Source organism: Corylus avellana, chromosome 1 (genome assembly GCF_965113065.1).
Source record: "Corylus avellana chromosome 1, dhCorAvel1.hap1.2, whole genome shotgun sequence".
NCBI classification, from domain to species: domain Eukaryota; kingdom Viridiplantae; phylum Streptophyta; class Magnoliopsida; order Fagales; family Betulaceae; genus Corylus; species Corylus avellana.
The window spans coordinates 10,952,352-10,979,528 of record NC_142490.1 but is presented as its reverse complement, the minus strand read 5'-3'; the positions used below and the strand labels follow the sequence as shown (position 1 = coordinate 10,979,528).

The window sequence follows — 27,177 nt, the reverse complement described above, 5'->3', positions numbered from 1 at the left end:
CATGCCTTTTGCTACCCGGCGCAGGATACTATCTAGCCAGGGTTTGGTGTCTCCTGGTCCAGGAAGCCAAACAAACCCAATAGAAGATGCTTATCCACAAACCCAAAACACATTCTTATTCTTCGTCTTCCTAGCGCCTTGGTCGACGGAGGTTGACGATTCGAATTTCGAACTTTACCCCCACAAACGAGCACTCACTGAGACTTTAACCACAAAGCTTTGCCAAGCTTCAATAGCATTCGAGCCTTCATGGCGACGCCGTTTTGTCCAACCACCCCTGTACGGTCCATCATCCAACCCCAGCAAAACCCTCCCAAAGCCCTCCTCTCTCTTCGAGGTACGTACCACTTAAACCTTTAACATTGTATCTCACATTTTCTTGTGTTTTCTTAATTATGGACGTTTTAGACATTGCTAGTGATTCATAGACTCTCGTGGCTTGTTTTGGTAATGTAAATGAAAATTTTGAAATTGGTTGGCTTTCTAGGTGACCCTTTTAGAGTTTGAGTCCGAGTCTTTGGCTAGAACAGTGGGTTTGATTTGCAACTTCGTTTTGCTTAATGGGTATTGATTATTTTGCCGAGAGAGCGGTTTATGATTGAGCATTTTTGCAGATACGTATAATGGAGGACCGGGTATTGTGAAATGCCAGTCGACCAGGGTTAGTGCGCATTCGTGGAGCTCGGCTGCAAGCTATGTGACACTTCGAAGTGGTGTTGTTGGATTTTCTGGGAAGCCTGTTGTTATGAGGCAGTTCTTGCAAAGGAGGCAAGTTGATTGGAAAAGATTTGATTACTTATTTTTGCTACAGTTATGCTTTTGATTGATGCAAGTTGATTGGCAGTTATTGCAAATGAGTGATGCTCTTTATTTTTCCAATTTCTGTTTTGAAAGATGATATGTACTCGATGACTGTGTATTATGATGAGGCAGAACCCCCCCTTTCTTTTGTTAATAAAGAAAAATCCGGAAAAAAAAGTAAATAAATAACAAACTTCCAATTGTTATAGATTTGGCTATGCTGGTTTTGGAGTTTAGAGCATAGAAATGGTGATTTTGTTTTGAAATGATGGACCGTGTTAGGATGGGAGTTGGGATGTGTACCATTGTTATGTTGGTCGACTCAGTCTGAGTTAGTGATTGGATGGTGAGTTATTTGGTACCCTATTTTTATCTTGTGTTTTTGTTGTGAATCCTTCAGAAGAGGATTTGTATCTGCATCTCTTGAAGAAATTCAAGCAGAGAAATCTTTGATAGAGAAAGATGCTGTAAGTGAGTCTCTGACGGTTGATTGTAAAATTTAGTATGCTGAATTCAAGGCAATAGATTTTGGAAGTGTTGAAAGAAAGTGTACTATTGATATTATTGGTGGCTTTTCAGAAAGGAAGAATGGAAAAGACTATTGAAATAGTTCGAACCAGTTTCAATTCTGTAAGGACAGGGAGATCGAACCCAGACATGCTAGATAAAATTGAGGTATGAATCTATATGCAGTTTTGCTACTTTTCTTATCCAGTTTTTTGTACATCTGCTTTTGAAAAATGTCCAGCCAAATTTTGTTTAGGACACTGATCCCACACTGCAGAAACCATTGATACAAAGATTAATATAAGGCACTCGAATTTATGCTGGTCAGGATCATGAATTATACAAAGGTTTACACTCGTCATTCTAATCGACAGATTGAAATCTTTTCTTGTTTTTCATGAATACCGTCATAACAATCTATATGAAGCATAATATTTATCAAAGAAAAAAAAAATCTATATGAAGCATAATCTAATCAGGCCATCCATGGTAATCTATGGTTGTGTTGTGATTATGAAGAGTGAATGTGCATGTGGAAGCAAAGATACTGACTTATCATACTTATGTTCCAAAGCATACTTTAGTTGGTGTTGAGTTTATGGATTTGAAATTATAGTTCCTTTTGTATTGATTACTTCATGTTTAGAACTTGGGAGCAAAAGGTGGACCCACTTTAAGTTTCTATTCAAGCCAGACTGGTTCTGGACCTGGAATTCAAATGCTCTATTGTTTCACTAGTTGGTAGGGAAACCTTTTTCTCCTAAGAACCCAGTATCAACTCAGCTCTCTAATAAACATAAGAAATGAGTGTGAAACTGATGCACAACACTGGAAGCCATCATTTATAAGTTTTACAGGTTTAAAACCAGACAAATTTGTATCCTTTGACATGAAGAGATCGAAGGAAAATCTAGTAGCGATGAAATTTCTATTATTTGTTTTTATCTCCATTGTATGCAATGCATATCTATAGCATAAATTATTTCCTTAGTTTTTTTTTTTCCTCCAATGAGGAGAAGCTTGATGTTTTCAAGTAGATTCTGGTGTTGCAGTAGTTTTTGGTGATTTAGTTTTGCAATAGCTTCCATTTCGTTGTATAAGTGTGCTGATTTTCTTTTTTTCATGTTGCATAATTTTTGTTGCAAGTGGTAATCATGGGAGCATGTCAGCAAAAATCTATTAGGCCCCACTATATCCACTGACTAATAATTTTGACTTTGTATTTTGGGTGAATGTTCTAACAAAAAGGTTATGTCGTCTGCATATGTAGTTCTAGGAAACATGAGGTGGCTTTTGCAACACTTGTTGCAAAATTTGTCATAGAGCCATCACAGATAATTATTAATTTGATCTTTGTTTATCCTTTCTCTTAGATTAGCTATAACCTAATGCCTTTTCCAGGTGGAATATTATGGAACTCCAGTTAGCTTGAAGAGCATTGCTCAAATCAGTACTCCTGATGCAAGTTCTCTCTTGATACAGCCGTATGACAAATCCAGGTATTTCTATCAACTCAAGGACATGAAATAATGGTTGAGGACCAGTAAAGATGCTTCATTTACTCTTCTGCAATGAATACAATGTCTATACTAAGAAGTTAAAATTAAAATTTTCTCAGATGCCATGTAAACTGAAAAAAACTATATATGCTAGTGAATATTCGATGACTTTTTGAACACCAAAGGGATTTAATTGTCCGGTTGTTCTGAGCTATAGAACAGGGGACTGGCCTCTGAAATCTTTAATGTATTCTCTCTTTGCGGTCTCTTTTACTGTTTGACGTGTCATGTTTCTCAGCTTAAAGTCTATAGAGAAGGCCATTGTAGGCTCTGATCTTGGTATGACTCCAAACAACGATGGAGAAGTGATAAGATTGACCCTCCCTCAACTTACATCAGAAAGGAGGAAGGTATAGCTGCTTGTCTTTTATCTCTTTGCATGTAATCACTAAAATTCCCAGTGACCTTTGAACTTGTCACAATCATTTACTTTATTTACAGATCTCCATTTAGTATGTTGTTTTTCTATGCCATATGTCTTTTCTGTATTCAATTGATTAGAAATTTCAGCTGGAATTTTACTTTTATTTCTATGTTCTATCTTTTCCTGGGTGTTGGATTTAAGACCGTAGCCAATTCATTGTCTTGTGTTGCTCCTTGGAGCTTGGTTTAGTACTTGTTTTCTGATTTGTTTTAGATATCCTTCTGCTCAGGTCTTTTCTTTAAAAAGGTTGGTGCTTTTTTTTTTTTTCTAAAAAAAAAAAAAAAAGAAAATTATTATTATTTTACACTTGTAAGTGCATTTACATGTTAAATTAAGAGTATTCTTGTTACCTATTTATTTGGAGGTTTCAAATGTTGTTCAAGAGCACAATAGAAAGAATGGTTTGTAACGTCTGTAATTGTATTGAAATTGAAGTATACTGTTTTCTGAAGATGTACACCAATCAGTGAAGTTCCTTGAATCATGCTCACAGAGAACTTTATTATCAATTTATTTTTGTTTTTCCATTGCAGGAAATGTTAAAAGTTGTAGCTAAACTGGCTGAAGAAGGGAAGGTACAGTGGCACTATCTGTGGATAATTTGAGATAACTACGTGCCTACGCTTGTATTAAAATTGTGTATCTGCACAGAGTAGGCAGACCAAACCAGATCTCAAGAAATGGCTATAACTTACAAAATGTATTTTATGTTCCCCCCTTCTTCTTTTTTCCTTCCTCCCCTCGTTTTCTCCGTAGTTGTCTGAAACTTGTTAATTTGGGGTTGAAAAGTCAGACATCAATGGCTTGTTCTTTGAACACATTGAAATTCAGTCGAGGTGTGGTTTGGTCATGGCACTGTATACTTACCTAAGTGCAAATAATCTTTGTTATAGATCAATACATAGGCTATATTAAAGTCACTGAACTTGTTGTTCTCTTGAATATCTTCTTCCACTCAACTGTTTATAGGTGGCATTGAGGAATATAAGAAGAGACACTTTAAAAGCCTACGACAAACTTGAGAAGGTGTGAATCTATAAATTCCATTGTCGGTTTTTTATCTCTCTTTCCAATAATTGCGTCTTTGAGTCCCAAATTTTTTTTTTTTCCTGTTAAAATCGAGTATTAATCTTTACTTTGCTTTCCTTTCATGCAGGAGAAAAATTTCTCTGAAGATATTGTGAAGGACTTGTCAAGTGATTTGCAGGTAACTCGACGGTTTTGTGTACTCCCATTATCTAGATGCTTCCGGACCTGAGACCAAAATTCTGGAAATTATGGGTTTCCCCTAAACCTGGGCACCAAAAATTCTTCCCTAGATTTGCTTCCACGGATACCCTTGTTATTAATATCTGTTTTTCACATTTCATTCTCCTTGTGCAGAAGCTGACAGATGAGTATATGAAGAAGGTCGATGCCCTCTTCAAACAGAAAGAGAAGGTATTATCATATCTCACTTAAATTGATGGAATAGGTTAAACATTTGAAACTGGAATTTATTTTCTTTTTAGTGTACCTTTCCTTACATGTTTGCATTACAAATGAAAGATAGTTGCTATTCATCACTCCGTGGATCTCCATAGCTGCAGTCAAAAGTGTCTATGAATGTCATTATTGTTTATTGCTTGTCTTTTCACTTCAATACCTTTCATATAGCCCTGATTTTTGACATCTATTTATCTTGCCATTGTCTTGCAGGAGTTGCTGAAGGTTTAATGATTGTCTCTCTACACATGTAAATGGGAGTAAATGGGAGAGCTTCCTTGCTAGTGAACCTAAGAAATAGAGCCACTTTTTGGATGTTGAAGTGTCTCGTGCATATTTGTTTTTTTTTTTATACTTTTCTCACAAAAACACTATTAAATTATCAAATAACATTTTGTCTCCAAGGGAAAATCAACTAAGTGGGACTCATATGTCTTTCTTTTTATCTGTCTTCATTCTTTTCATATCCCTCTCCCTTGTTCTCAGTTACTCATCAAATGGCACTCAGTTTATATCTTTAAGTTCGATCATCGACAAGGTTCAAAGAAAGGGTGGGCCATTGATAAAGAATCGATTCCAAACCACAATGCTAGCAGATGGCGGGCTTTCTAATTAATTAATGGCAGCACTTTTGCATAACCTCTGTTTTCCTTGGGCATTGGAACAATCACAAATGCAGGAAGGAAGAGTGGGTCAGTTCATTGTCTCAACCTGCGCTTAGGATAAACCCTGTTCGCCGCAAGCCACAATATCACGTGGTGTGATAAGGTGAACAGTAGCCAAGAGGAGTAAAAGCCTAAAGGCTGACCGCAGACAAACATTCCCACCCTAGGTAGGTTTATCAGACAAAGGGGGGAAGATGTGGATTGAATTGCTAACCAAGCAAGTATCAATCGCTGCAGTCGCGATGCCCCGTCCGAACCAAGTCTCAACTAGCAGAGAGATGAGCTGATAAGGCCCTCTATCTGTAGCTGCAGTAAGATCAAAACAAAGCATTTGCATCATTCATTCATTGGCATTGGGTGCCAGAGGAACTTGACAAAGTCAAAAAAAGAGTCTTGCATGTGGAAATTTCTTGGAGATTTTCCTAGGGAAAAAAGGACGAAGGACAATGAAAACTTTTAAGTAGAATCAGCTGAGGACCCACCATCTGTACTGCAAAGGGAGGCAACATTTGCTTCCTTGTGGTACAAGTTATTGGCCGGCCAACTGAGAAATAAAGTGAAGCTGCTTTTTTCCTCACTTTTGATGGTGGGTAATCTTTTTAGTTTGTTTATCCTCTAAATAAAAGCCTCTCCACACAAATACTCTTATCAACCCATTGAAATCAAGATAGAGGAGAGGGAAGAAGCCGAGGCCGAAATGCTTTCTGGGAAAAGAGTGGAATCCTTCTATGTAGAGAGATCATGGACACACAAATTACAAAATAAAATAATATATATTATTTTAATTGCTACCTTTTCAATACAAACTCCAACATATTTTTATATTATTTTTTATTGTTGAGGAAGAGGGAGAAAGAAAAAAAAAAAAAAAAAATCAAAGTAATTTGAGATTTTTTAGTTTTTCTCTCTCCCTCTCTCGTCCTTGCCTTCTCCGTCCACATCAATTTTTTCACCATTTATGTACGCAAGTAGGCACCTCCTAATCTAGTTGACACCTACAACGGAATAGGTAAAATAGAGAGAGTGTTTTTACTAGATAAAATACTTTTTACTGTTAGAGATGTTCTGAGGTGATTTGATCAATTATCCAAAAGTGAAATTTTATTTATTTATTTTATTTTTAAAGAAAACTACTCGAGGTACTGCAACTTATATAATTCTTTTACAAGTTATAATCAAATTTAATAATCCAATTTAATTCTTTCATGATTGATATGATAAATGTTACATAAATTATCACGTTAATTTATAAGAAATTTGCAGTAAAAATTGTAATATCTTTTTTTAAAAAAAAAAAAAAAAAAAATTATTAGATTCTTAGAAAAACATAAATATAAGGGGTAACTTCACTTTAAATCTTTGAATTATCACGCGATTTGGTAAGCCTCCAAATTTCGAAACCTTTTAATTTGAATCCGTGAACTTTTAATTGCAGTTAATTTGAATTTCTCCGTCAGATTTTAAACGTTAAAAGTGAGACAATGACATTTATACCACAAACTTTTTTATAAAATTTCAAATTAAATTTTTTTTAAAAAAAATATATATATATATAAGGTGACCCAGGGTTCGGCCATGATCTATTTTTTCAATTTTTTTTTTAATAAAGAGAAAATTGAAGGGTAATTTTGTCTTTTTAGGGGTTTTAAGGGCAAAAATTGACAGAATGGGTAAATTGATTGCAATTAAAAGTTCAAGAGTTTAAATTAAGAGGTTTTGAAGTTCGGGAAAAACTTGTCAAATCACATGGTAATTCAAAAGTTTAAAGTGAAGTTACTATAAAGGTTATGAACATGACCTTCTAATAAAGAGAAATCTAATTATATTTTTTTGACATGAAAATAAAAATTACAGTTAAATTCAAAATTTAATAATATTAATTTTAACTGACTTTTTTATTTTTTTGACATGTTCACGTAATGAAAGAAGGAAAAAAAATTCGAACTAGTAATCTTTATTTTGTTAGACGTGGTTCACGGCCAATTAATCTACCTTAAGTAAGTAAAAGTAAAAGTGAGAGCAAGAATATGTTAATATTATTTAAAGCATATAAAACCTTCCCCTCGCTCACTACAGTGCGGCTTTTTGGTGCACGCATCTGGTGCGGGCGAGTCACAACACACCATCCATTTCGTCGTACCAAGAATCCACGTAATTTTTATGAAAGCTATCTCGCCTTTTGTCACGTGCTTTTATTTAACAATCTCATGTTGTCTTTAATATAATGTTATAGACCGGTTCCACTCCCTCAAAACAACTAAGCAAATCAGGTTTCGTCTTCTTCTATTATTTTATTATTATTTTTTTTAAAAAAAAAAATTGAAGACTATATTCACTCTCTCTAATTATTAATAAATTTGTAATTTTTTTTTTCTAAAGTTATAATAAATGTAATCTTTCTTTTTATTTATTTATTTTTTTCTCTCTTTCCGTAATTGTATAGAACATAGATGTAAGTTCTCATAAGCAAACCCTGAAGAGGAACTTTTCTGAAAATGACTTCCACTTTGTTTAATTGGTTTTGGACGGATTGAAATTCTTCTAATATTTTTTTTCTTAAGAGAAGAGGTCGTGGGGTTTATTTATTTCAAATAGGCGAGTCTCGCATTTTAAACCGTTCATTAATTGAACTCCGCAATCTCACGTTCAAATTCGAAGTAATGCTTAACAATAATATCAAATTTTTGTTCAATGATAATTTTAAAAGCCGCATCAATTTTAAAGAGACACGAAAAAGACAGATCTTTCTTCTAGTGTAATTATTTCTTAAGTCTTCCTTTCGAATATAAAAATGAATTTGTTACTTCTAGAAAAAGTGAAACAAATATTTTAGAAAAAAAGTCAGAAACCTAGCATTTGAGTTTGAACATCAGCCTAGAGTCCTCCATTACAGCTTCTGATAAGATAATAATATTAATAAAATAAACTCCTCCAATCCCATCCAACTAAAAATCAAAATCAAAATAAAATAAACAAACAACCCAATAAAATACAATTACAGCTTCAACTTTGCAGATAAGATAATAATAATAATAAACTCCTCCAATTGCAGCCAACTAAAAATCAAAATAAATAAATAAACAACCCAATAAAATACAATTACAGCTTCAGCTTTGCAGATAAGATAATAATAATAATAATAAAATAAACCCCTCCAATCCCAGCCAACTAAAAAATCAAAATAAATAAACCAAAAAACAATGTCGTGTGTGTTGATTATGGTGACATCAGCATGCAGGATTAGCACATTCCTTCCTTCCTTCCTCCCCCTCAAAGCCGCCCTCTGGAGTGCCGCTCCGACGTGGAATGTCAAATGCTTGCCAACGTGACAAATCTATATGAGACAAAAATAATGTTTGGGATCCAATGATTTAATTAATTAATAATTCTGATTTCGTACAATATTTAAGTGGCCCAGATGAGCTTTTCAAACCCACCAATATATAGTATTGTTTTTAGTTCTTCATAAACATAAAAAAAATATTAAAAAAAAAAAAAGTATATAAAAAGGAAGCTTAGGTCAAATTACAATATGCTTAACAAAACTAAACTAAAGTGGTAGTCCCCACGCGCAAATGATAACGTATAGGCTTACTTATGAAGGCTAGCTAATGTGCACGTACGTGATTTTAAGTGATTTTTTATTCAATAAATAATTAGGGAATTAATAATTTATTAATTTCTTGAATTGGGCAAGTGCAAAAAGAAATGGATTCCTTCCTAGGGTTTCAAACCCATGTAATGTAATAGTTTTGGAGAGGCAAAGGTGCATGCTTTTATTACTTTTTAATTAAAAAAATATATTACTTTAGACTCCAAACAAAAACAATACTTGTACAAACATTAATATATATATATATATAAAGAGGAGTGATGTGTACTTTAATCTCTTTTTGCTAAACTAATGCTTGCTTTCATTTGCATCTTTTTTTGGCTTAAAATAATGCCTTCATCAACCCCTTTTCTAGTCCCAAGGATTTACAGAATATATTGTTCAACACCCATTGAATAACCCAAATCAAGGTGTCTTAGTAAGCATATGGGGAAGTTTTCCTTTACAACCATTTGCACTCCTCCATGCATGTGGGCATATTTGCACCATCTAAAATATTTTTTAGATTTTATTTTATTATATTTAACGATATATATAATATTATATCATTTAAAAATTTTAAATAACTAATTAGTGAACATAGCTCCCTCCATAAAAGGTACCTTGGCTCATAAGTTATTTACTTTTTGAAATAAATTTTTCTTTAGATAAGACTAGGGTATTTCCTATCCATCTGAGTTAGGACTGCAAACATTGGTCAAAAATGAATTAAGAAATAGGAGCTCGAGTAAGATAAAATTGACATTGACAAATAGTGAATTGTGTAGAACTTTAAAAATTATTTACTTCTTTGTGTTGATTGTGCATGTACCAATTTTATAATTCAAGCTTTTATATATATTTGGGTAAGGATTTTGAAAGTGATGCTCATGTGCACTTCAATAGAAAAGTATTCTTTGAAAATATAGTCAAAGGGCAAATGTAGCCATGCTCATGCCAATCAACCGAAAAAAAACTTAGTACAACTTAGGGTTGTATCCGAATCGAGATGAGCTAGGTATTTAGTTGCCAAAGTCAATTTGATTAGTAGGCCACATATTTGAACTTGAGTTTTGGCCGAATTTCAAAATTGTGCTTACGCTCAGCTTGTCAAGGCCCTAGTGCTTGAACTTAGCTAAGGAACCTATTTGAGTTGAGACAAGTATTCGACCGGCTCGAGCTCGTTTAATTTTCTAAGTTAATCAAATACAAATTGAGTTGAGCTAAACTCGTGCTCAAACTCGGTTAAGAAACCTAGCTAAGATGTTGTCGAGTACTCGACTGACTCGCCTCGTTTATTTATTATTTATTTTCAAGTTTGAAAAAAATCAAAAATTAAATAAGCATAACTCAAAAAAGTAAACTTTATTCATTAAGAATATTCTACCTATAACAAGAATAATCTACAAAATATATAAAAATAAATAAATAAATAAAAATAAAAACTTACGTTACAAATAAAATAAATATAAAGAGCTTTACATAAATGATTAAGTACAAAACAAATTACAAATGAAAACTTCACGGTAAACAGCACCATGCATACATTAAAAAAAGGTGTTGAGTATTTTTACTCCTTTAGTCCGTTTACTCAAAGTTCTTTAACCTTGAAAAACATGGGAAGGGAGGTTTAATAGAGTTTAACTTCAATGCGGTCATGGCACAAAACCCTTGTTTTGTACCCACCATTCAGAAACTGATACCTTAACTTAGAACAAAAAATAAAAATGAGAACAAAACACCAGATTAATCAATCTTCTCTCAATTAAAAATAAAAAATAAAAAATTTAGAAGGGTGGTAGCCACCCCAAGTGGGAGGAGCACCGACACATGGGGGTGGCCCACGAGCCACCTCGGCCACTTCTGGGGTAGCACGCAGCCACCCCATGGCCTAGGGGTGGCTCACGGGCCACCCCCATGGGCCGGGGCACCCAGATCTGGCTAGGGGTGACCTGCGAGCCACCCCAGCCACTTTTGGGGTGGCGCGCGGCCACCCCATGGCCCTAGGGGTGGCTTGTGGGCCACCCCCGTGGGTCGGGGGTTGCCGCACACCACCCCACCCCCACGGGGCTAATGAAGAGAGAGAGAGAGAGAGAGAGAGAGAGAGATGTAGGGGGTTGGCGGCGATGTTTGGGCATGGGTAGATCCCGTCGGAGGCGAGTGGTGGTTCAAATGGCTGAGGAAGAAATAATCATGTGTTTTGCTAACATATATTTTTCTTGAAATTTTCCTGCAGAGCTAATGTGTCAAACTCTATGTGGTGGGCACAAAACCCTTGTTTTGTGCCATGACCACATAAAAGATGCACTCGGTTTAATAAATAGGGTTAAATAATTTTTTGACCCATTTGGTTTAACAACTTTATTTTTTGTCATTTCAGTTTCGTTTTGTATCACAGTTGGTACCTCAATATTGGTTAAAAACAAAAAATGGTATATCCATATAAATTCTGTCCAAAAATTGACGAAAATTCACATCAGCATCATTAAAAAATGTAGTCAATCGACACATATCCATATATATAATTAAAAATGAAAAAGATTAAAAATATTAAAAAAAATTAATTAATTATTTTTTTTTTAAAAAAAAAAAAACTAGAAAGCCACCCCTTTTGGGCAAAATGGGGGTGGGCCACCCATTTTGCACTAAGGGGTGGCCAGTTCGGCCACCCCCAGCTTGCAAAATGGCTTAGCCACCCCTGTTTGGCCTGGAGTGGTCGAAACAAGCCGATCTGGGGTGGCTGAACCACCCGGTGGTTCGACTACTCCAAAAGGCCAATTAAAAAAAAAAGAAAAAAAGTGGGGGGGTGGGGGGTTGGCCCTTGGGGTGGCTGAACCACCTCCAGATCGGCCAGTCTGGGGTGGCCGAAACCACCTCAAGCCAAACAGGGGTGGCCAAACCACCCCCAATCGTCTTGGGGGTGGTTTGGGCCACCCCCATTTTTCAAGTTGGCGATGGTTCGGCCACCCCCAAACCTGCCAAGGGGTGGCCAGATACCCCTTAAGGCAAAATGGCCACCCCATTTTGCCCTAACCACCCCCATTTTGCCAAATGGAGTGGCCGGAAGCCTCCCATTTTCCTTTTTTTTTTTTTTTTTTAATTGAATTTTAATTTTTAATGTTTTTAATTATTTTAATTTTAAAAAATTTTATTATTTTATTTTTAATTAGGTATATGGACACGTGACAATTTTTTATGAGTGTTGGCATGGATTTTCGTCAATTTTTTAATGGAGTTTAGACGGAGGTGCTATTTTCGGTTTTTAACCATTATTAAGATATCATCTGCGATATAGAATGAAACTGAGAGAGCAAAAAATAAAGTTGTTAAACCACAAAGAGCAAAATAGTATTTAACCCTAATAAATAATACAAATTTTGTTAAAAAGCCTTGATGAGGAACAAAGTGCATTACCTTACTCTTGAATTTATTGTCCATTGTCCAACAAAAAGCCCAAAAATATAATATGGGTATTAGTTCAAAATACATTATCACATATTCACATTACGTAAGTCGTTACACGACAACACAACTTCTACCATGTTTGTTCGTAATTCTACAAAAACAAACAAAAGAAACTAATAAAGTAAATTTATACTTCAAAAAAATAGTTAACACATTCATAAAAATAATCGGAACAGTTACCGTTGCTGCTAATTTTTTTCTTAGGTCCATGAAGTTCTTTGACCAAATCATAAAAATAGTTTAACAAATTCATAAAAATAAAACTAACTATTAAATATGTTAGTAAACAACTTAACCGTATTTATATACTAACTATTCAATATAGTTTTATGGTTTTGTACTAACTATTAAATATGTTAGTTAATAACCTAACCATATGTTATAATATTATATGTCATGATACTAACAACTTAACCACATTTATATACTAACTATTAAATAATTTAATTAATAACTTAACCATATCTCATAATATTGTATGACATGGTACAATAATCTATAGTTATAACTTATATATAACATATGGTTACCTATATATATATATATATATATATATATATATATATATATATATATATAGGTAACCATATGTTACATATAAGTAATAAGTTATATATAGCATATGTTATATATAAGTAATAAGTTATAGAAGAAGAAAAAAGAAAGGAACAGAAAGAGCAGTATACCGCAATGCGATCCAAAAGGGTTCCATCCTTCCACCCTTCACCTTTTTTCCTTATTTTTTTTTAAGATTTTGTTTAGACTCCAGTAGCAACGCCCAACCTCCGCCACCACTTTGGCCGCCTACTCCACCTCGCCGTTCGTTGTCCTCCCTGATTTTTTGGCTTTGTCGGTTTCTGCAAGGGTTCTTAGATTGGCTTTTTCCGAAGTAGATATACGTTTTCGTTGCCGGTCCGAGTCCTATACATGCCATTACACATTCTTTCCCAGCGCCAACAAGTCCTGTAGACAACAAACATTTTCCCTCTGGTCGACACGCGACAGTTGTGGTTTAAACACGCTAGAGCGTGGATCGCATGAATCTCAAGCGCTTTTGTGTGAGCCTATCGCTGCTGTTTGTTGTTTTTTGTTTTTGTTTGCTTATGTTGTTTAGGCTTTCAAGTTGAGGACAAATAATTTTCAGTGTGAGGGCTTATCTCTCACACCCATGTCTTAAATTTAGTTCGTCAGGAGCGGATTTATGTCATAAATATAGTTTGTACATGAGTGAGATCAGAGGTCAATGATACTATTTGATTGTTAGATTTTTCGATGTATGTACAACTTTGTAACCACAAAATTTTTACCTATGTTCTTAAGAGCTTGATGCTTTGTGATGCAAGAGGTTTATGCTCAAAATCTTTTATGAAATGCTCTGAATCTTTTATGGAATGAGAAGAAGATGTTTACCTATTAAAAAAAAAAATACTCAACTTTCCAATGCTAATGTATCGATACATCTCTTAAGCATTCCTCAATACGGTCAATTTTCCACGTAATTGTTGTAATCCAACCTCTCTATTGCTCAAAGTTTTGGCAACCTTGCTTTAACCTAGTATCAAATTTTTGGCATTGAAAACCAAGCGTACCATATTACTTAGTGCCATTTAACTGAATTCACTCTTTATCTTCTTCTACCATAAAAGCAAAAAAAAAAAAAAAAAAAAATTACTTAGCATTCTCAAGTGAATAATCCATATTCACTTTTTTTTCTATATATATATATATATATACACACACACAAATGTTAAAAAATAAATACTAAAAAAAAAGGTAAAATAAATGAACGCTTTGTGTGTGTACTCCATCAATCTCTCACTCATCTCCTCCAGCCAGAAAGATTTACACATCGTATGACGTGGATGAATGTGGTTGGCTGATTGAAGCTTAAAAAACCTCAAGTTGGGCAAATGATGCTCTAAAAGATGCGTGAAAGTGGAGCGGGTGGGCCGAAATCGGAGATCCGAGGCCACCGCAGCAGTTACCCACTTCGCAAAGAGCCGTGATACAGATTACACGGCGTCCTTGCCTGTCGTGATTGTTGCCTTGGATCGCGGCCTATCCTCCACGTGTCTCTCCGTCCTTCTTAACCCTCATGTCGGGCCCTACTCTCCTTCCTAAAACAAACGCTGATACTCGCTTTCTCAGACACACATTCTTTTTCTAGAGAGTTAAGAAGCAGCGGATTGATCAATAGGACCGCGAGTGTCCGCATAACCAGGTCGGCATGTTTGTCCAAGCGTGGAGCCCATCTGGATAGATAATTTGGCGACCTGCGCGGGCCCACCAATTTCGCACTCATGAGTACACTCTGCTGCCCAAAAACTATAGACCGTCCGATTGAATGTTGCGGACGGCTGAGCTCTCGCTGTTGTTCTGGAAGCAATTGACAGGTGGTTGGCGGTGCCATGTCGGACTCACTTTATGACCCCCGAGTTTTTTTTTTGAATGTTCTGTCAAAGTAACAAGCCGCGCCACGTCGGATTCAAATCTTATTTAATTTATTTGGCTCCTATGGAGATGGAGTGGGGGTGGGTCCCTTGTTAGATACCAACATTAAATAAATCAATTTGACAATTTGACTGGCTGGACCGCTCATTTCGGTCCCCATGCCCCACGTGATTAATCTTATGCATTTGTTAACCCGCCATGGCCAATCGGCTGTGCCTATTCTGGTTGACCACTCTCTCCACGTACGTGAAGATATTTTTTGCTTTTATATTTGTTCCAGCCAATGAGCGAATGACAGGAGTGCTTATTGCCGGATCCCACTGTGGACTAAGACTTCGAACCCACCTGGACGTAACGCCCTTTTAGTTCCGTGGGTCCAGATTTGTTATTCCTTCACGCGCGCACAGCGCGTGAATGAAAACGGGGATCGAGAACCCTATATATATATATATATATTAAAAAGTTGAGAAGATATCAATAAATAATGTGAAACGTGGGCAGTAAGGCGCACTGCCTATATTCCATCAGATCACGACATCTCTGCCATGTTGGCACGGACTGGCAACAGCCGTCTGATCCAGTTATCATCCGACGGCCAAGATAGCATCAAAATCGTCACACAGAGAGAGATGAGGTTAAGAGTATGATGTGAACATACAAGAATAGTGAGACAGAGGGAGATGAGGTCAAGCACAAAAACTCAAAAAGCACACCAAAAAACCAGGTGAGAAAGAGAAAGCACAGAGAGAGAGAGAGAGTTTTGCTTCGATAATCTTGCTGTCTACAAGTAAGTAGTATTCTGGGAGTTTCCGATCATTTTCGCCGGGATTTATGGTGGAGTTCCGGCGACGAGGGTATTTTCACCGCAATTTTGGATGAGATTGATAAGTGGGTGTGTTTAACTTTATGAGCAAAAACCGAAATGGACCGTAGCAGAGAAGCAAAAAGATCATCATCCATGGCGACCTCAAACGGGCTGCCCAGACGGCGACAGCGAAGCACCAGTCTCCGAGACTCGCCTGGTATGTATTTCTACACGCTTATACATACTTATATAATATAAGTATTTGTTGACTATGTACATGAGCTTTTGGCTGGTGGTTTTGGTTGCAGAGGAAGGGCAGGTGGAGTTGCAAGAGACGGTGAGGTTACGGGACCGAGCGAGCAAGAGGGACCGAGATCGAGAATTGTTGAAGAGTAGGAGCAAGAGGAGGAGAGGGCCTAACAGGGAAGGAGGAGAGGAGAGCACGGAAGAGAGTGTGGTGGAAGAAGAAGAAGAGGAAGAGGATGAAGAAGAAGAATTCCAGGTCAGCGACAACCACCGCCGGAACTTCCCGCCAGCGAGAGGCTCTAGGCAGTGGAAGGTCGCCGACAAGATGATCGGCGTCCCGGTTCCGAGAAAGGCTCGCTCGGGTAATTGAAATCGGCGAAGTGTTTTTGTTTTCGGGGATTTGTTTGTTTTTGAAAATCATTTTCGTGTGTGTTTCTCTTTGGCAGCTTCCGCGAAAAGACCTCACGAGAGCTGTGTTTCTGGAAATGGTGGAGTCGGAGAAGAGCCGGCGAAGCCAAGCCCGGAGGTCCGGTCTCCTTCGTCGTCGAACGTCTCAGTTAGGAAAAAGATGGTCAGCTATTCCTTTGATTTGTTTATTTATTTTTAATTTATTTTCGATTTTTCGGAGAAAATTGATGGATTGAGTTTTTGGGATTGTGGTTGTTGCAGAAATCAGGAGAAGGACCACCGCCGAGGACTCGGCCATCGAAGGCCTCCAAGAGCATTTCGGAGGATATTGAGATCGAGATTGCGGAGTTTCTCTTTGGGCTCAAGAAGCAGTCCCAGAGCAACAAGACGCAAGAAAGCAATGGAAACGAGCTCGAGCCCGAAGACACAAAAGGCTCCGCTCATGACTCAAGGACTTCGCTTTCTTCACCACAGTCTGATCCCGCGTTTGGCGTTGGTGAGTTTACTACTCAGCTTTTTGAACCAAAATTAAGAAAAAAGAATTTTTTTTTTTAAAAAAAAGAAGTTATTTGTTGGTTCTTCAGGTGCGGTTGAGAAAAGTTCAATTGCAGCAAAAGCAGAGAAAGTTGAAAGCGAACAACAGCCGGAAAAAATGGACACTAGTTCACCAAGAGCAAGTTCTCATGAGTCAATGGAATCACAGCAGGAGGCAACACTAAAGCGGGAGGATTCAAAACCGTCGGGCATCGAAGACGAAAAGCCCATCTTGGCTCCTCCATGTGCTGAATCGGATGTTCTTTTTGACCATCTTCAAAATTCGACAGCGGGGACAAAAGCGTGAGCATCAAATAAATTAACGATTTATCTGATTTTGTCCTTTGTTTTGTTTTTTGAGATTTAATTTTTTTTTCTTTCTATGGCTTCCATTTTCTCAGAGACCCAGCTCTTCCAGAGGCTGGAAGAAGCAAGCAAGAGGAGAAGTTTGAGATCGATCTGATGGTGAGGACCCTTTTCTTGGTGCACTCCGATTAGATATGGATTAGTATTTTTACTGTCAAAAGTTTTCTGAACAGACTGCGTCTCAACAGGCTCTTCCTATGGCGGCGTCTCCAGATAGGGAAGGCAATGGCTTCACCGATTCGATATCGGATCCTAAAGCTCCTGTTAAGGAAGAAGAAAAGGTAGAGAGATTTGTTAAGGAGGTAGTGGTAGAAGAACCTGAAGAGGAGAAGAAGGAGAAGAAGAGGAGGAGGAGGGAGACAATTGGAGAGAAGCGCGAGTTGCCTAAGCTTGAATTGGAGAAGCCAAATCAAGAGAGTGGCAGTGGTGTTCGTAGTACTAATAAGTCACAACAACAACAGCAGCAGTGGCAGGAGAGCCAAGCTAAAGCTAGCATTCCCAAAGTAGAAAACACCTGTAAGCCAGCATTGAAGTCTTTTTGGTGTCCAATTTGGTGGTTCTTATCTTGAATTCTCAAGCAATTTTTATTGATTCTCTCTTCTTTTCAGGTCAATCTGGCTTGACGCCTTTGCCAATTGCTGCAACTGGCTGGCCGAGTGGTCTTCCTCCACTGGGGTGAGTTACATTATCATGTGTTTGCTCTTCAATTTCTGATAGATTTTTCCCTTCTCCATAGCAAAGATGTTTAACGAATTTTTATTAGCAGATGCATGCCACCCTATCAGACAGTTATGCCGATAGAGGGGAATACCCCTTCGACTGCATCGTCACAGGTATCTTTTGTTATTGCTTCGCACTAGAAACCTGTTTAGTTTTTCTCTCTCTGGTTGTTGTCTTTGTTTTTCAGAAATGCATTTGAATTTGCTAAAATTGAAAATGTGCAGCCTCCGCAGTTCCTTCTCTCTCGACCTCGGCCAAAGAGATGTACAACCCACCATTACATTGCTCGCTGCATTCAGTTGCACCAGCAATTTTCGAAGATGAACAATATCTGGCCAGTGCCAGCTGCTACTGCTGCTCTAGGCGGGGCCAAGACAAGCAAACTCAATGTCATGCCTTCTGCTGAAAAAGTGATTGTTGCAAACCCATTCCAAGGAAGCTTTCCAAGCGTGAATCTTAATGCCGTACAGGAAAAAGGGCAGGCTGGAACAAATTTTCCAAGTCATATTGGGAAAGACAAAGGGTCTGAGGCCTTCAACTTGATGGATACAGCACAGAGAAATCCGCTTGTGTTTCAGCAAGCTCCACAGGCAGTCCCTGCTGGTAGTTCAATGGTATGGTCTAGTCTTCTGCATCGCATTAAATTGTTGAATTGGTCCTACGTATTGTCTTCGGAATTGGTTTTCATATGTTAAATTGGTTCTATAAGTAAGGTTGAGAGTTATTCATTCTCTTGAATTGTAGCATGGCCCTGCTTTCATGTTCCCTATGAGCCAGCATCCACCAGCAGCAGTAGCTAATCAATCTGGGCTTTCTAAACCCTCCAATCCAGCAAAAAATGTGTCATTGCCTAGTAATTCAGCTACTGGACCTCCGGGGAGCTCTTCAGCGCTGCCAGCAGTAACGACAGCTGTGAGCTTTAATTATCCAAATTTTCCACCCAACGAAACTCCATACATGGCAATATTACAGAACAACGTTTACCCATTCCCTATTTCAACTCCTATTGGAACAACATCAGCACTTAGAGGAAGCACACCTGCTCAGACTATGCCTTTCTTAAATGGGTCTTTCTATTCACCTCAAATGTTCCATCTGTCTCAGCTTCAGCAGCTTCAGCAGCAACAGCCCCACTCGCAGCCTCAGGTCCAAGCATGTCATCAGAATACGAGTACTTCAAGTGGTTCATCATCATCCCACAAGCAACCACGAGGGGCCCAAGCTGGGGGAAATAATCTTTTGGCCTCAGCTAGTATGCACTTACAGCAACCACATAAGCAGCATGTGCTACCATCCAATCAATCTCGCAAGCTTGAGGTTGAGATAACTGCAGAGAATCCTCCATCTGTTGCTGATAGCCAATCCTCTCATGCCAAAGAAAGTGTTTATAGGCAGAAGAATTTCACAGTTCCAGTTCAGCCCCTAAATTTTAGGTTGATGCCATCTGCAGGATTGTCTGGCAGTAGTGGAGGAAATCATGGTGAGAAGCAGCAGCAGCAGCAGCAGCATGGTTTAAAGGGTGCGGTTGAGCTCTTCCCTTCTCCAGCATTTGCCATGTCCTTTGCGGACTTCAACGGAAACAAGACAGCATTTAGTGGAAACAACATGGTTTCAACCCTGAACTTCTCATCCCTACCGCAAAATCCAGTAATATTTCAAAGCCTCCCAGATATGGCTCAGCTAGGTTACCAAGTTACACCTGCACCTCAAGCTGCACAGCAGAAGAGTCACCAGGTTTCTGAGGGGAAGAGTGGAGGTGGTTCGAACACTCCAAACGATGCAAAGAAAGCCACTTCAGGAAAGCCTTCGACAACTACAGGGCAGACCCTTGTTTTTGATAATTCAGCCAAAACTCTTAGCTTTATGTCATCGACAGGAAACTGGCCACCTCGATATGTCACCTCTACTGCACTAATGGCAAATGGTCCCCTTGCTGGTAATACTTCAAATTCTCAACAACAGCAGCTGCTTCAGCTTCAAGTTCAGCAGCACCATATGCTGCCACAGCAGCAGCCTGTTGTGGCGACGGCGACTCTGACTCGAAGTAAAGCGCCAACAACTAACAATAACCTGTCTTCCTCTTCCACTGTTGCCAAGTTTCCAAACAATCCCCCTGTTTACTCGCAAGCTCTAATCCAAGGCAACGGTTCTGTCCAAACTTCTCAGTCAAAAAATACAGGAAGAAACCCGTCTTCCCTCAAGAATATGCCCCAGCAACAAGGCAGAGCTCCACCAGGCCATACCCAGATATCTTTTGGAGGAGATCCGAAGTCAGCATTAGCCCCTCATGTGCAACAAATAGTCACTAATAACCACCATTCTTCATCTACTTCAGTTGCAGGGACTCCAACTGCTGGCAACTCGAGAACAAATGCCACTGGCGGCGGCAAAGCGGGCGCGTCGGTTAATACACTGCAATCCCAACAAACTGAGAATTCCTCAACCAGAGCCGGCCAGAAATCCTCCCCAGTTTGTGGGAGGAATGTACCTTCAATATTAAGTACGTGCCCGAACCACCTACCTGAACTCAAGTATTAGAATCACGTTGTAACCATCAATAGAGAAGCACTCACAAGTCACACCCAAGCTCAAAATACTCTGCAGTCCAAAGCTCTCCGTCAATGTCCCCAATCCTAGCAATAACCGCACAATCAAAACTCCCCTTTTTGTTCAAATTGAACCAAGAGACGCTGAAGATGGTGCACATTATTAAAAGTCTCCCGGAAATTTGAAGGGGGACACAGTTTGATTATGAAAGGGGCTTGCACTTGGGTTTGACACTTTTGGATGTTGTCCGGCAGTTTGTGAAAAGTTGATAGAATGGAAAGGAAAAGAAAGAAAAAGATTTTGGAGGATAAGATTCAGTAGAAGGCGGTATTATGATAAGGCAGCAGAGGTCCCTCAGATTAAAGGTAACTTTGAAATTTGCCACCACGGGTCAACTTATTGTTGGGGCAGGGGAGTGGGGTTGATCAGGTCTTCCAAGTGGCGGCCTACCATTATTAAGGCAATTGTTTAAGTTTTCAAGGGGTCTAATTCAATTTAATTGGTCTTATGTGATGCTGATTTGTAGATAAGATAATGTTTTTTGTTCAGAAAGCAATGTACTCCGATTCAATTTTTTATTATTAAAGACTAATACGCTATCTTTTCCTTTCTTTCAATTTTTTTTTTTTTTTTTAAACTGAATCAGAGATGGGTGGGGGTGGTGAGGGTCCATGGAGATTCTAAGTCACGAAAGAGACCAAGAATATAATAATAACATTATCTTAAAGAAGAGGGTAAATATCTAAAAAAGGAGGGATTGAGATGTTGGAGCTGGAAGCAAACTGGTCTGGTTGGCTTCTCCCATTTGTCCTGCTTTGTGCACTGACTTTTTCTTATTCAACTTATAGGTAGAGTCTAGAGACTACTTGCATCTTAAGCCATAATTGAACCCAATGGAGTTTTAATTGATGGGTTGACCTTATTATCTAAAGCACGAAGCACCACAGATTTTAATATGTTCCTACCATCAGTGGGCTCTCTGCTGTTTCTTTTCCTCTTTTCTTTTGTAAGAGAAGCTACGCGCACGCAAGAGTAGGCCTGGCCATGACTTTCTGGCTTGCTTGAACCTTTAAATCCATGATGTGAGAAAAGCTGTCAAAGTTGAAAGGAAGGTGTGCATCTTTTAACGTATAAATGCGCGGAAGTTGTTATGCATAATCTACTACTTGACGTTTTAACTTCTGCAGGAAAGCATATTGTGCTGTGGAGAATCCAAATATTCCTTGAAATTTGGCTTTTCTTATATATCTAATATAGCTAAAAAAAAAAAGAAAAAGAAAAAGGGTATATACCTGCCCATGAGATAGAAAGCATTTTGTTCATTATAAGATAAGAATCAATATGGAAGGCAAGAGATTATGGGTTCGTTTGACAACTTTTTAGATGGTTGTTTTTGTTTTTTTTTTTTTGTTGTGAAGTGACATAAATGTAAAAATAGTTTTGAGTGTTTTGAGTTGTTTGTTAATACTTTTATTTTTTTTTGCTAAAAAACAAAAACATACCCTCAAAAGTCTTGTCAAACGAGCCCAAATATGTTGGCCTAGTTTACAAGACGGAATATAAATGCCATAGTTAATCTACAAATAGAAAATTCTCCAATTACTTTCCTACTAAATTATCCAACTCACAATGAAAACAACATGCTAGGAGGATCTTAAAGAAACAGATTTCCAATATAATAGTTTCGCAAGTAAATTGCCAAAGAACTTGTGCATTGACAAATGATTTATTTCACTTTCAGCCTTTCAGGAAAATGAAAGCCCTGGACTTATTAGAAACAACGCGGAAATACAATAGTGGCCAGTGGTCACATTCCCAAAATGTAATATCACCTGAGGATTACAAACCAGTTCTTCCAAAACACAATTTGATGGCAAGGAAAAATTCTTTATTTCGATTGCCCTGTCTACTTTTGGAGGAGAGAGGCCAAATTTTGCTCAATGTCTTCTTTGGCTTGTCTATCAAATGAATCCTGACCAATATATAAATCTAGAATTGATCGACACAGGAGTTTACTCTGGATACTCCCAACCTCCTTTCCATCAACTACAGAAATAAGAAGACATAACATTAAGATCTAGGGCGTAATGTCGTAATGATATACTATAACAGAGAAGGATCAAGCACAACAAAAGCATCTTTCATTAATTTGAGTATATGTAACTTTTTAAGAACTACATTTTCCTCAAAAAAGAAACTGAAAATCTACCTACTGCTTATCCTCTAAAAAGAGGGGGTGTTTGTTTTGTATAGCTTCAATTTATAAAAAGTTTTAGCATTGTTTCCAATCTATTGTGGTCCAAATATCTGCAAGAAATTTCCAGCATCCACAATGTTGATTAGAGAAGGCAAAGGTTATAATCCACACATTGGATACTCATTAATTAATTCCATTCCAATCCTATACATTGTAATCCACATGAAACCAAAAAGACATATATAAGCTCTATTTGAATCGTATGGAGAAAATACTACCATTACAAGGTTTCAATATTTCACTCTTCTACTATTATACTGATGTCGGAACTTGAAGTATTCCAAAGGCTCCCAAGAGAATGCAGACAAAAATAATGGTATAATAGGCACCCTGTGTTCTTTGTTAACACATAATATGCATTAATTCCATGACTATGGTGCTTTCAAGTCAGTTTCTGCAAATTCTTAGCAGTTACAGAGGCCACAGCTGAAGGAAAATTAAGTGCACACTAACAAGCGCACAAGGTAATCAACAGTCCATGCAGCATTGACAGAAAAAAACAAAAAACAAAAAACATGGTCTTATGATACAATTAGTAACTACAGAAAAAGAAACATAATAAGAGAAAAAGGCATCTTACTGCTTGTGCAAAGTACATGGCCCCGTTCCCTGGACAGATCTATTACAGACCCTCGTGGTATTTTATATTCATCTTTGAACTGGGAAGTGAACCTGCAATGAATTGGCTGTTACACTGATAGAAATACTATAAGATCTGAGATTTTCTGGACCACTTGGACTAAAGGAAAAAAGAAAAGAAACAACACCAGACCTTCTGCAACTATGAAAACAGAGCATGGAAAAAGAAAATTATAGTAAAAATGAGAGGGAGAGAGATGTGATAGCCCTGTGTAAAATGACATGTGCTTATGCAAGTTCTTAGTAATTTCAGGTCATTTAAAGCTCTCAACACAACGACGATGCTGATATTTACCATTAGTATGGAATAGGAGCTATTAAATCATAGAATGATTCACCTTTGAAGCAATTCTTTATTATCTGATCCCCCAAACTTTTGGAGTCTGCTCCCTACTGACTCTTCAAAAGCACTACGTACAGAACGGATACTCAATCTGCCATACACTATTTGAAGTCTAACAGTCACACATATATCATTTTCAATGAGATCTTCATTGAACTTCTTGTTTTCCTTGAACTCAGAGTCGGATAGTTTTCCATATTTCTCACTCAGAAATTCTTTTACACCATTACCATCAGCATAAACCCCTGCACAAAGACATAATGGAGGATAGCACAGCTTTAATATAATGCCTGTTTTCTATACTAACAGCATATATGTACACATGAAAAGTGCGACATTAGTCCCAGTAGTATGAGCCAAATGGATATTACATCTGTGGAGAATATGTAAACCTGGAATTCCCTTAGAAAAGCTAGGTGGGTTACAGTTGTGTTCATAACTTTTCCTTCAGAGAAGCTTTTTATTTTAAGTAAATAATTGAAGTGGTTCTTTCCTATATACTGCCATTGCAAGTTACAAAATTATTACAGAGAAACTTAACTCTGATCAAGGTAACCTTGACATTTTTCTTTGAGAAATGCTACATTTACCAAAGTTTCTCTCCAAAAAAGTTGGTTTCCTAGTAATGTGTCACTATTTAGCATTTTTTTTATTTTTCTTTTCCCGTTGTTTAAGTTACATTTTTAAGTAAAAACTATGAGTGTTTTTATTATATAATTGTCAATTTAGATTTAAGTTACATCTCAATTCAACTGACTGAATCTGAACCAACATAGAGTTATCAAAATACTAGCTTCCATTTCACAAATGAGTGTTTTTATTATCGAAGTTAAACAATGAATGTTTTTCCCAATAACAAAAATCAAAACCCAACAGTGAAAAGCCAATGAAATATTGGAACTTGAACAAGAAATGTGGTACCAAATGCGTAGACATCGATGTTCTTCAACCCCAACACGCTCTTTTTCCTCAACCCAATTCCGAGGAGCCCCCGAGAGTCGCCGATGACGGAAGGAAACTCGACCCCGGTCTTGGACTCTACCACCGCCGAGGACGAGTTGTCGGCCAGAGAGAGTGAGCCCCAGAGTGGCGAGAACGCGCGGTTGGAGAAGACGAGGCAGTTCAGCGCCTTTTGGAGAAATGTGTGCTTTGGGTCCAGGGAGACAGCAGCTACGACGGCAGCAGATGCGGCGGCGGATGCGGCGACGAAAGCGGCGGAGGAGACGCGGCGGGAGGTGGAGGTGGAGTTGGAGTTGGGGAGCTTTGGGGGCTGAGAAAACGAGAATGGGAAGCGCAGAGAGACCATGGTGGTACTTTGGGAATTTTACTAAAAATGGAGGTTCGATTGGAGTATATATAGTTATGGAGGGTGGCACGTGGTATGCACGTGACATGGAGATGATGCTTTTAGGCCTTAAGTTTGGCCCGTTTGGGTAATGGTTTGGGCTTTAGGAGGTGCCTGGATTCAATATTTAGTGGTTTGGACTGGGGGATTTCCTAAGTGGGCTTTCATTTCGGGTCGTTTAGCCTTCTCTTTTTGCTTTGTTGGGCCATTAAAGCCCAATGGGCTGTGAAATTATGGAAATAAAAACAATGGTTGTATCTCTTTTTTGTGTGTCTGTAGGGGTCCAACTGCTACTGAGGGCGGATTTTAGTAACTGTTCACCCGTCTAAGGAGGGCAGAATTCACTCGTAGTCACACATGGGCGGGCTTTTATTTTTACTAACCGCACATGACATCCGCTTTTGCATTTTGAGTTCTCTTTTGAGATTTTTATTTATTATTTTTTTTTTGAATTGTAGACTTAATTTATATATTTAGGCTTGTGTTTTTTTTTTTTTTTTCAAAGCTTTTTATGAGCCTTTTTAGATGAGTTTAATGCAATTTTTGAACTAATTATACACTTGTAAATTGTAATATGAAATAAAAATTGAGCAATACAAATATTTATAAGTCGAATTCTAATATGACAAGAAAAATACATCTATTTATAAACTTTATGCAATACAAGCAAATTGAAAAAAAAAACTACAAAATATTGAATTGAATTATATTATCTGAATAAAATAAAATACAACGGTTTGAAATAATATCCATATCTGGATAGCAGACACTAGACACACAATGTTTTTTTTTTTTTTTTTTTTTTTCCTTTGAATAACAACTATGTCAATTTAGTGTTTAGACATTTCAAACTACCAAGTTAAATTAGCCAATACTAAAAGAACGAAGTCCCAACATTTAGCACATAGAATGCAACAGCAAAAAGAGGAGGAGAAAGAAAATGAGGCGTTAGGGTTTTGTTTTCTACTTTCCCCAGATGAAACAGTGTCATTTTGAAATCAAATCCTAAAACAACTTTGATTTATAAGACAAAACTACCATATATGTAGGCGGAGATGGATGATATCCGTCTTTACCTATGCATATTCTGCTATCCGATTGATTGGGGTTAGGGCTTAAAAATTCGCCTGTAACTTAACATTTTATTTTAATTAAAATATTTTACGTGTTAGACGTAATTTATTACAAGGAAATTTGAATCATTCGTGGTGATTGGAACAACAAGCGAATTGTCATGTATGAGGATTAATAACATTAGGATCTATTATAACAAATGCAACAGCACTTGATAATTACCCTTTTAACATTTTTTGGTTTTTTTTAATAATTAAGCTTTAACTAATCAGATTGAAGTAGGATCAACAGCACTTGATATTCCTAGCTAGGTACCTAGGATATATGCCCATTGTCATTTGTGAGGATTGTTGGTGTTTCCATCTACTTGCCGACCCAGAATCAATTAATTCTTAAATGTTTCCTTGCATTTGTTTTAAAAACCAGTGCAATCAAGCATGCACCTCGTTTTTTTTTCTTCTTTATATGTCTCTGTTATTATGTTTAATAAATTAGTACACACAGAGAGAGACATATATATATATATTGCATTAAGGTGAGGAATATTGTTTAGTGTCTTCTTTATATATGTCAAAAACTGTGGCCTGCTATACTGGTTCTGGTTTATAGATTTAACAAGTTATTATTAAGGCTAGCTTGACTTAAACGTGGTGTTCTTATTAATGCATAAAAACAAATCAACCAAAAAAGTCCAAAACTACTGCAAGGTTATGGGGTAGTTTTTCATCGGGTTTGAAGCATATGTTAAGTTAATGTTTAATCAAGTTCACACTACAATTGTCAAACAAATACAGCCTTAATTTACTGCTAATTGGTTTATGATTTAACAACTTATTAGGGCTTGAGTTAAACATGCATGGAGTTCTTACCGATGCATTAAAAAAGCCAAACAAAAGTACAAAACTGCAACGTTTTTGGGTTGTTTATCATCAACTCTAAAGCAT

The 27,177-nt window shown here is 37.4% G+C and overlaps 3 protein-coding genes across 4 annotated transcripts; 2 read left to right on the top strand and 1 right to left on the bottom strand.

The window, feature by feature from the left end:
- Positions 1-60: 60 nt before the first annotated feature.
- On the top strand, positions 61-5,223 carry RRF (ribosome recycling factor, chloroplast precursor). The gene is made up of 11 exons (XM_059584256.2): positions 61-337; positions 615-768; positions 1,202-1,268; positions 1,381-1,476; positions 2,710-2,807; positions 3,106-3,217; positions 3,825-3,866; positions 4,261-4,317; positions 4,448-4,498; positions 4,675-4,731; positions 4,990-5,223. Exons 1-11 carry the CDS (start codon positions 250-252, stop codon positions 5,005-5,007), a joined length of 840 nt encoding a protein of 279 aa, XP_059440239.1. The 5' UTR covers positions 61-249; the 3' UTR covers positions 5,008-5,223.
- Positions 5,224-15,605: 10,382 nt separating this feature from the next.
- LOC132170259 (protein TIME FOR COFFEE) lies at positions 15,606-21,179 on the top strand. Of its 2 annotated transcripts, none has more exons than XM_059581171.2 (11): positions 15,606-15,971; positions 16,063-16,362; positions 16,447-16,571; positions 16,670-16,904; positions 16,993-17,245; positions 17,344-17,407; positions 17,497-17,824; positions 17,917-17,983; positions 18,075-18,141; positions 18,253-18,642; positions 18,773-21,179. In XM_059581171.2, the coding sequence occupies exons 1-11, from the start codon at positions 15,872-15,874 to the stop codon at positions 20,564-20,566; spliced, it is 3,723 nt and encodes a 1,240-aa protein (XP_059437154.2). In that variant the 5' UTR covers positions 15,606-15,871; the 3' UTR covers positions 20,567-21,179. The 2 variants fall into 2 exon arrangements, with proteins under 2 accessions (XP_059437154.2, XP_059437153.2); XM_059581170.2 differs by having other exon boundaries at positions 17,482-17,824.
- Positions 21,180-22,382: 1,203 nt separating this feature from the next.
- FAP1 (Chalcone-flavanone isomerase family protein) lies at positions 22,383-25,126 on the bottom strand. Its single transcript, XM_059583033.2, has 4 exons — positions 24,736-25,126; positions 23,810-24,059; positions 23,413-23,504; positions 22,383-22,621 (listed from the first exon to the last, which is right to left on the bottom strand). The coding sequence occupies exons 1-4, from the start codon at positions 25,118-25,120 to the stop codon at positions 22,482-22,484; spliced, it is 867 nt and encodes a 288-aa protein (XP_059439016.1). The 5' UTR covers positions 25,121-25,126; the 3' UTR covers positions 22,383-22,481.
- Between the last annotated feature and the right edge of the window lie 2,051 nt (positions 25,127-27,177).

Excerpts from the sequence above, each read along its gene's own strand:
- RRF (XM_059584256.2), top strand. The coding sequence starts at position 250 with ATGGCGACGCCGTTTTGTCCAACCACCCCTGTACGGTCCATCATCCAA. Across the intron at positions 3,867-4,260 it reads AACTGGCTGAAGAAGGGAAG|GTGGCATTGAGGAATATAAG; the intron begins GTACAGTGGCAC and ends AACTGTTTATAG. Across the intron at positions 4,499-4,674 it reads ACTTGTCAAGTGATTTGCAG|AAGCTGACAGATGAGTATAT; the intron begins GTAACTCGACGG and ends CTCCTTGTGCAG.
- LOC132170259 (XM_059581170.2), top strand. The coding sequence starts at position 15,872 with ATGGACCGTAGCAGAGAAGCAAAAAGATCATCATCCATGGCGACCTCA. Across the intron at positions 16,572-16,669 it reads TCTCAGTTAGGAAAAAGATG|AAATCAGGAGAAGGACCACC; the intron begins GTCAGCTATTCC and ends TGGTTGTTGCAG. Across the intron at positions 17,825-17,916 it reads TCCCAAAGTAGAAAACACCT|GTCAATCTGGCTTGACGCCT; the intron begins GTAAGCCAGCAT and ends TCTTCTTTTCAG.
- FAP1 (XM_059583033.2), bottom strand. The coding sequence starts at position 25,120 with ATGGTCTCTCTGCGCTTCCCATTCTCGTTTTCTCAGCCCCCAAAGCTC. Across the intron at positions 24,060-24,735 it reads CATCGATGTCTACGCATTTG|GGGTTTATGCTGATGGTAAT; the intron begins GTACCACATTTC and ends GTCTTTGTGCAG. Across the intron at positions 23,505-23,809 it reads AATAAAGAATTGCTTCAAAG|GTTCACTTCCCAGTTCAAAG; the intron begins GTGAATCATTCT and ends AATTCATTGCAG.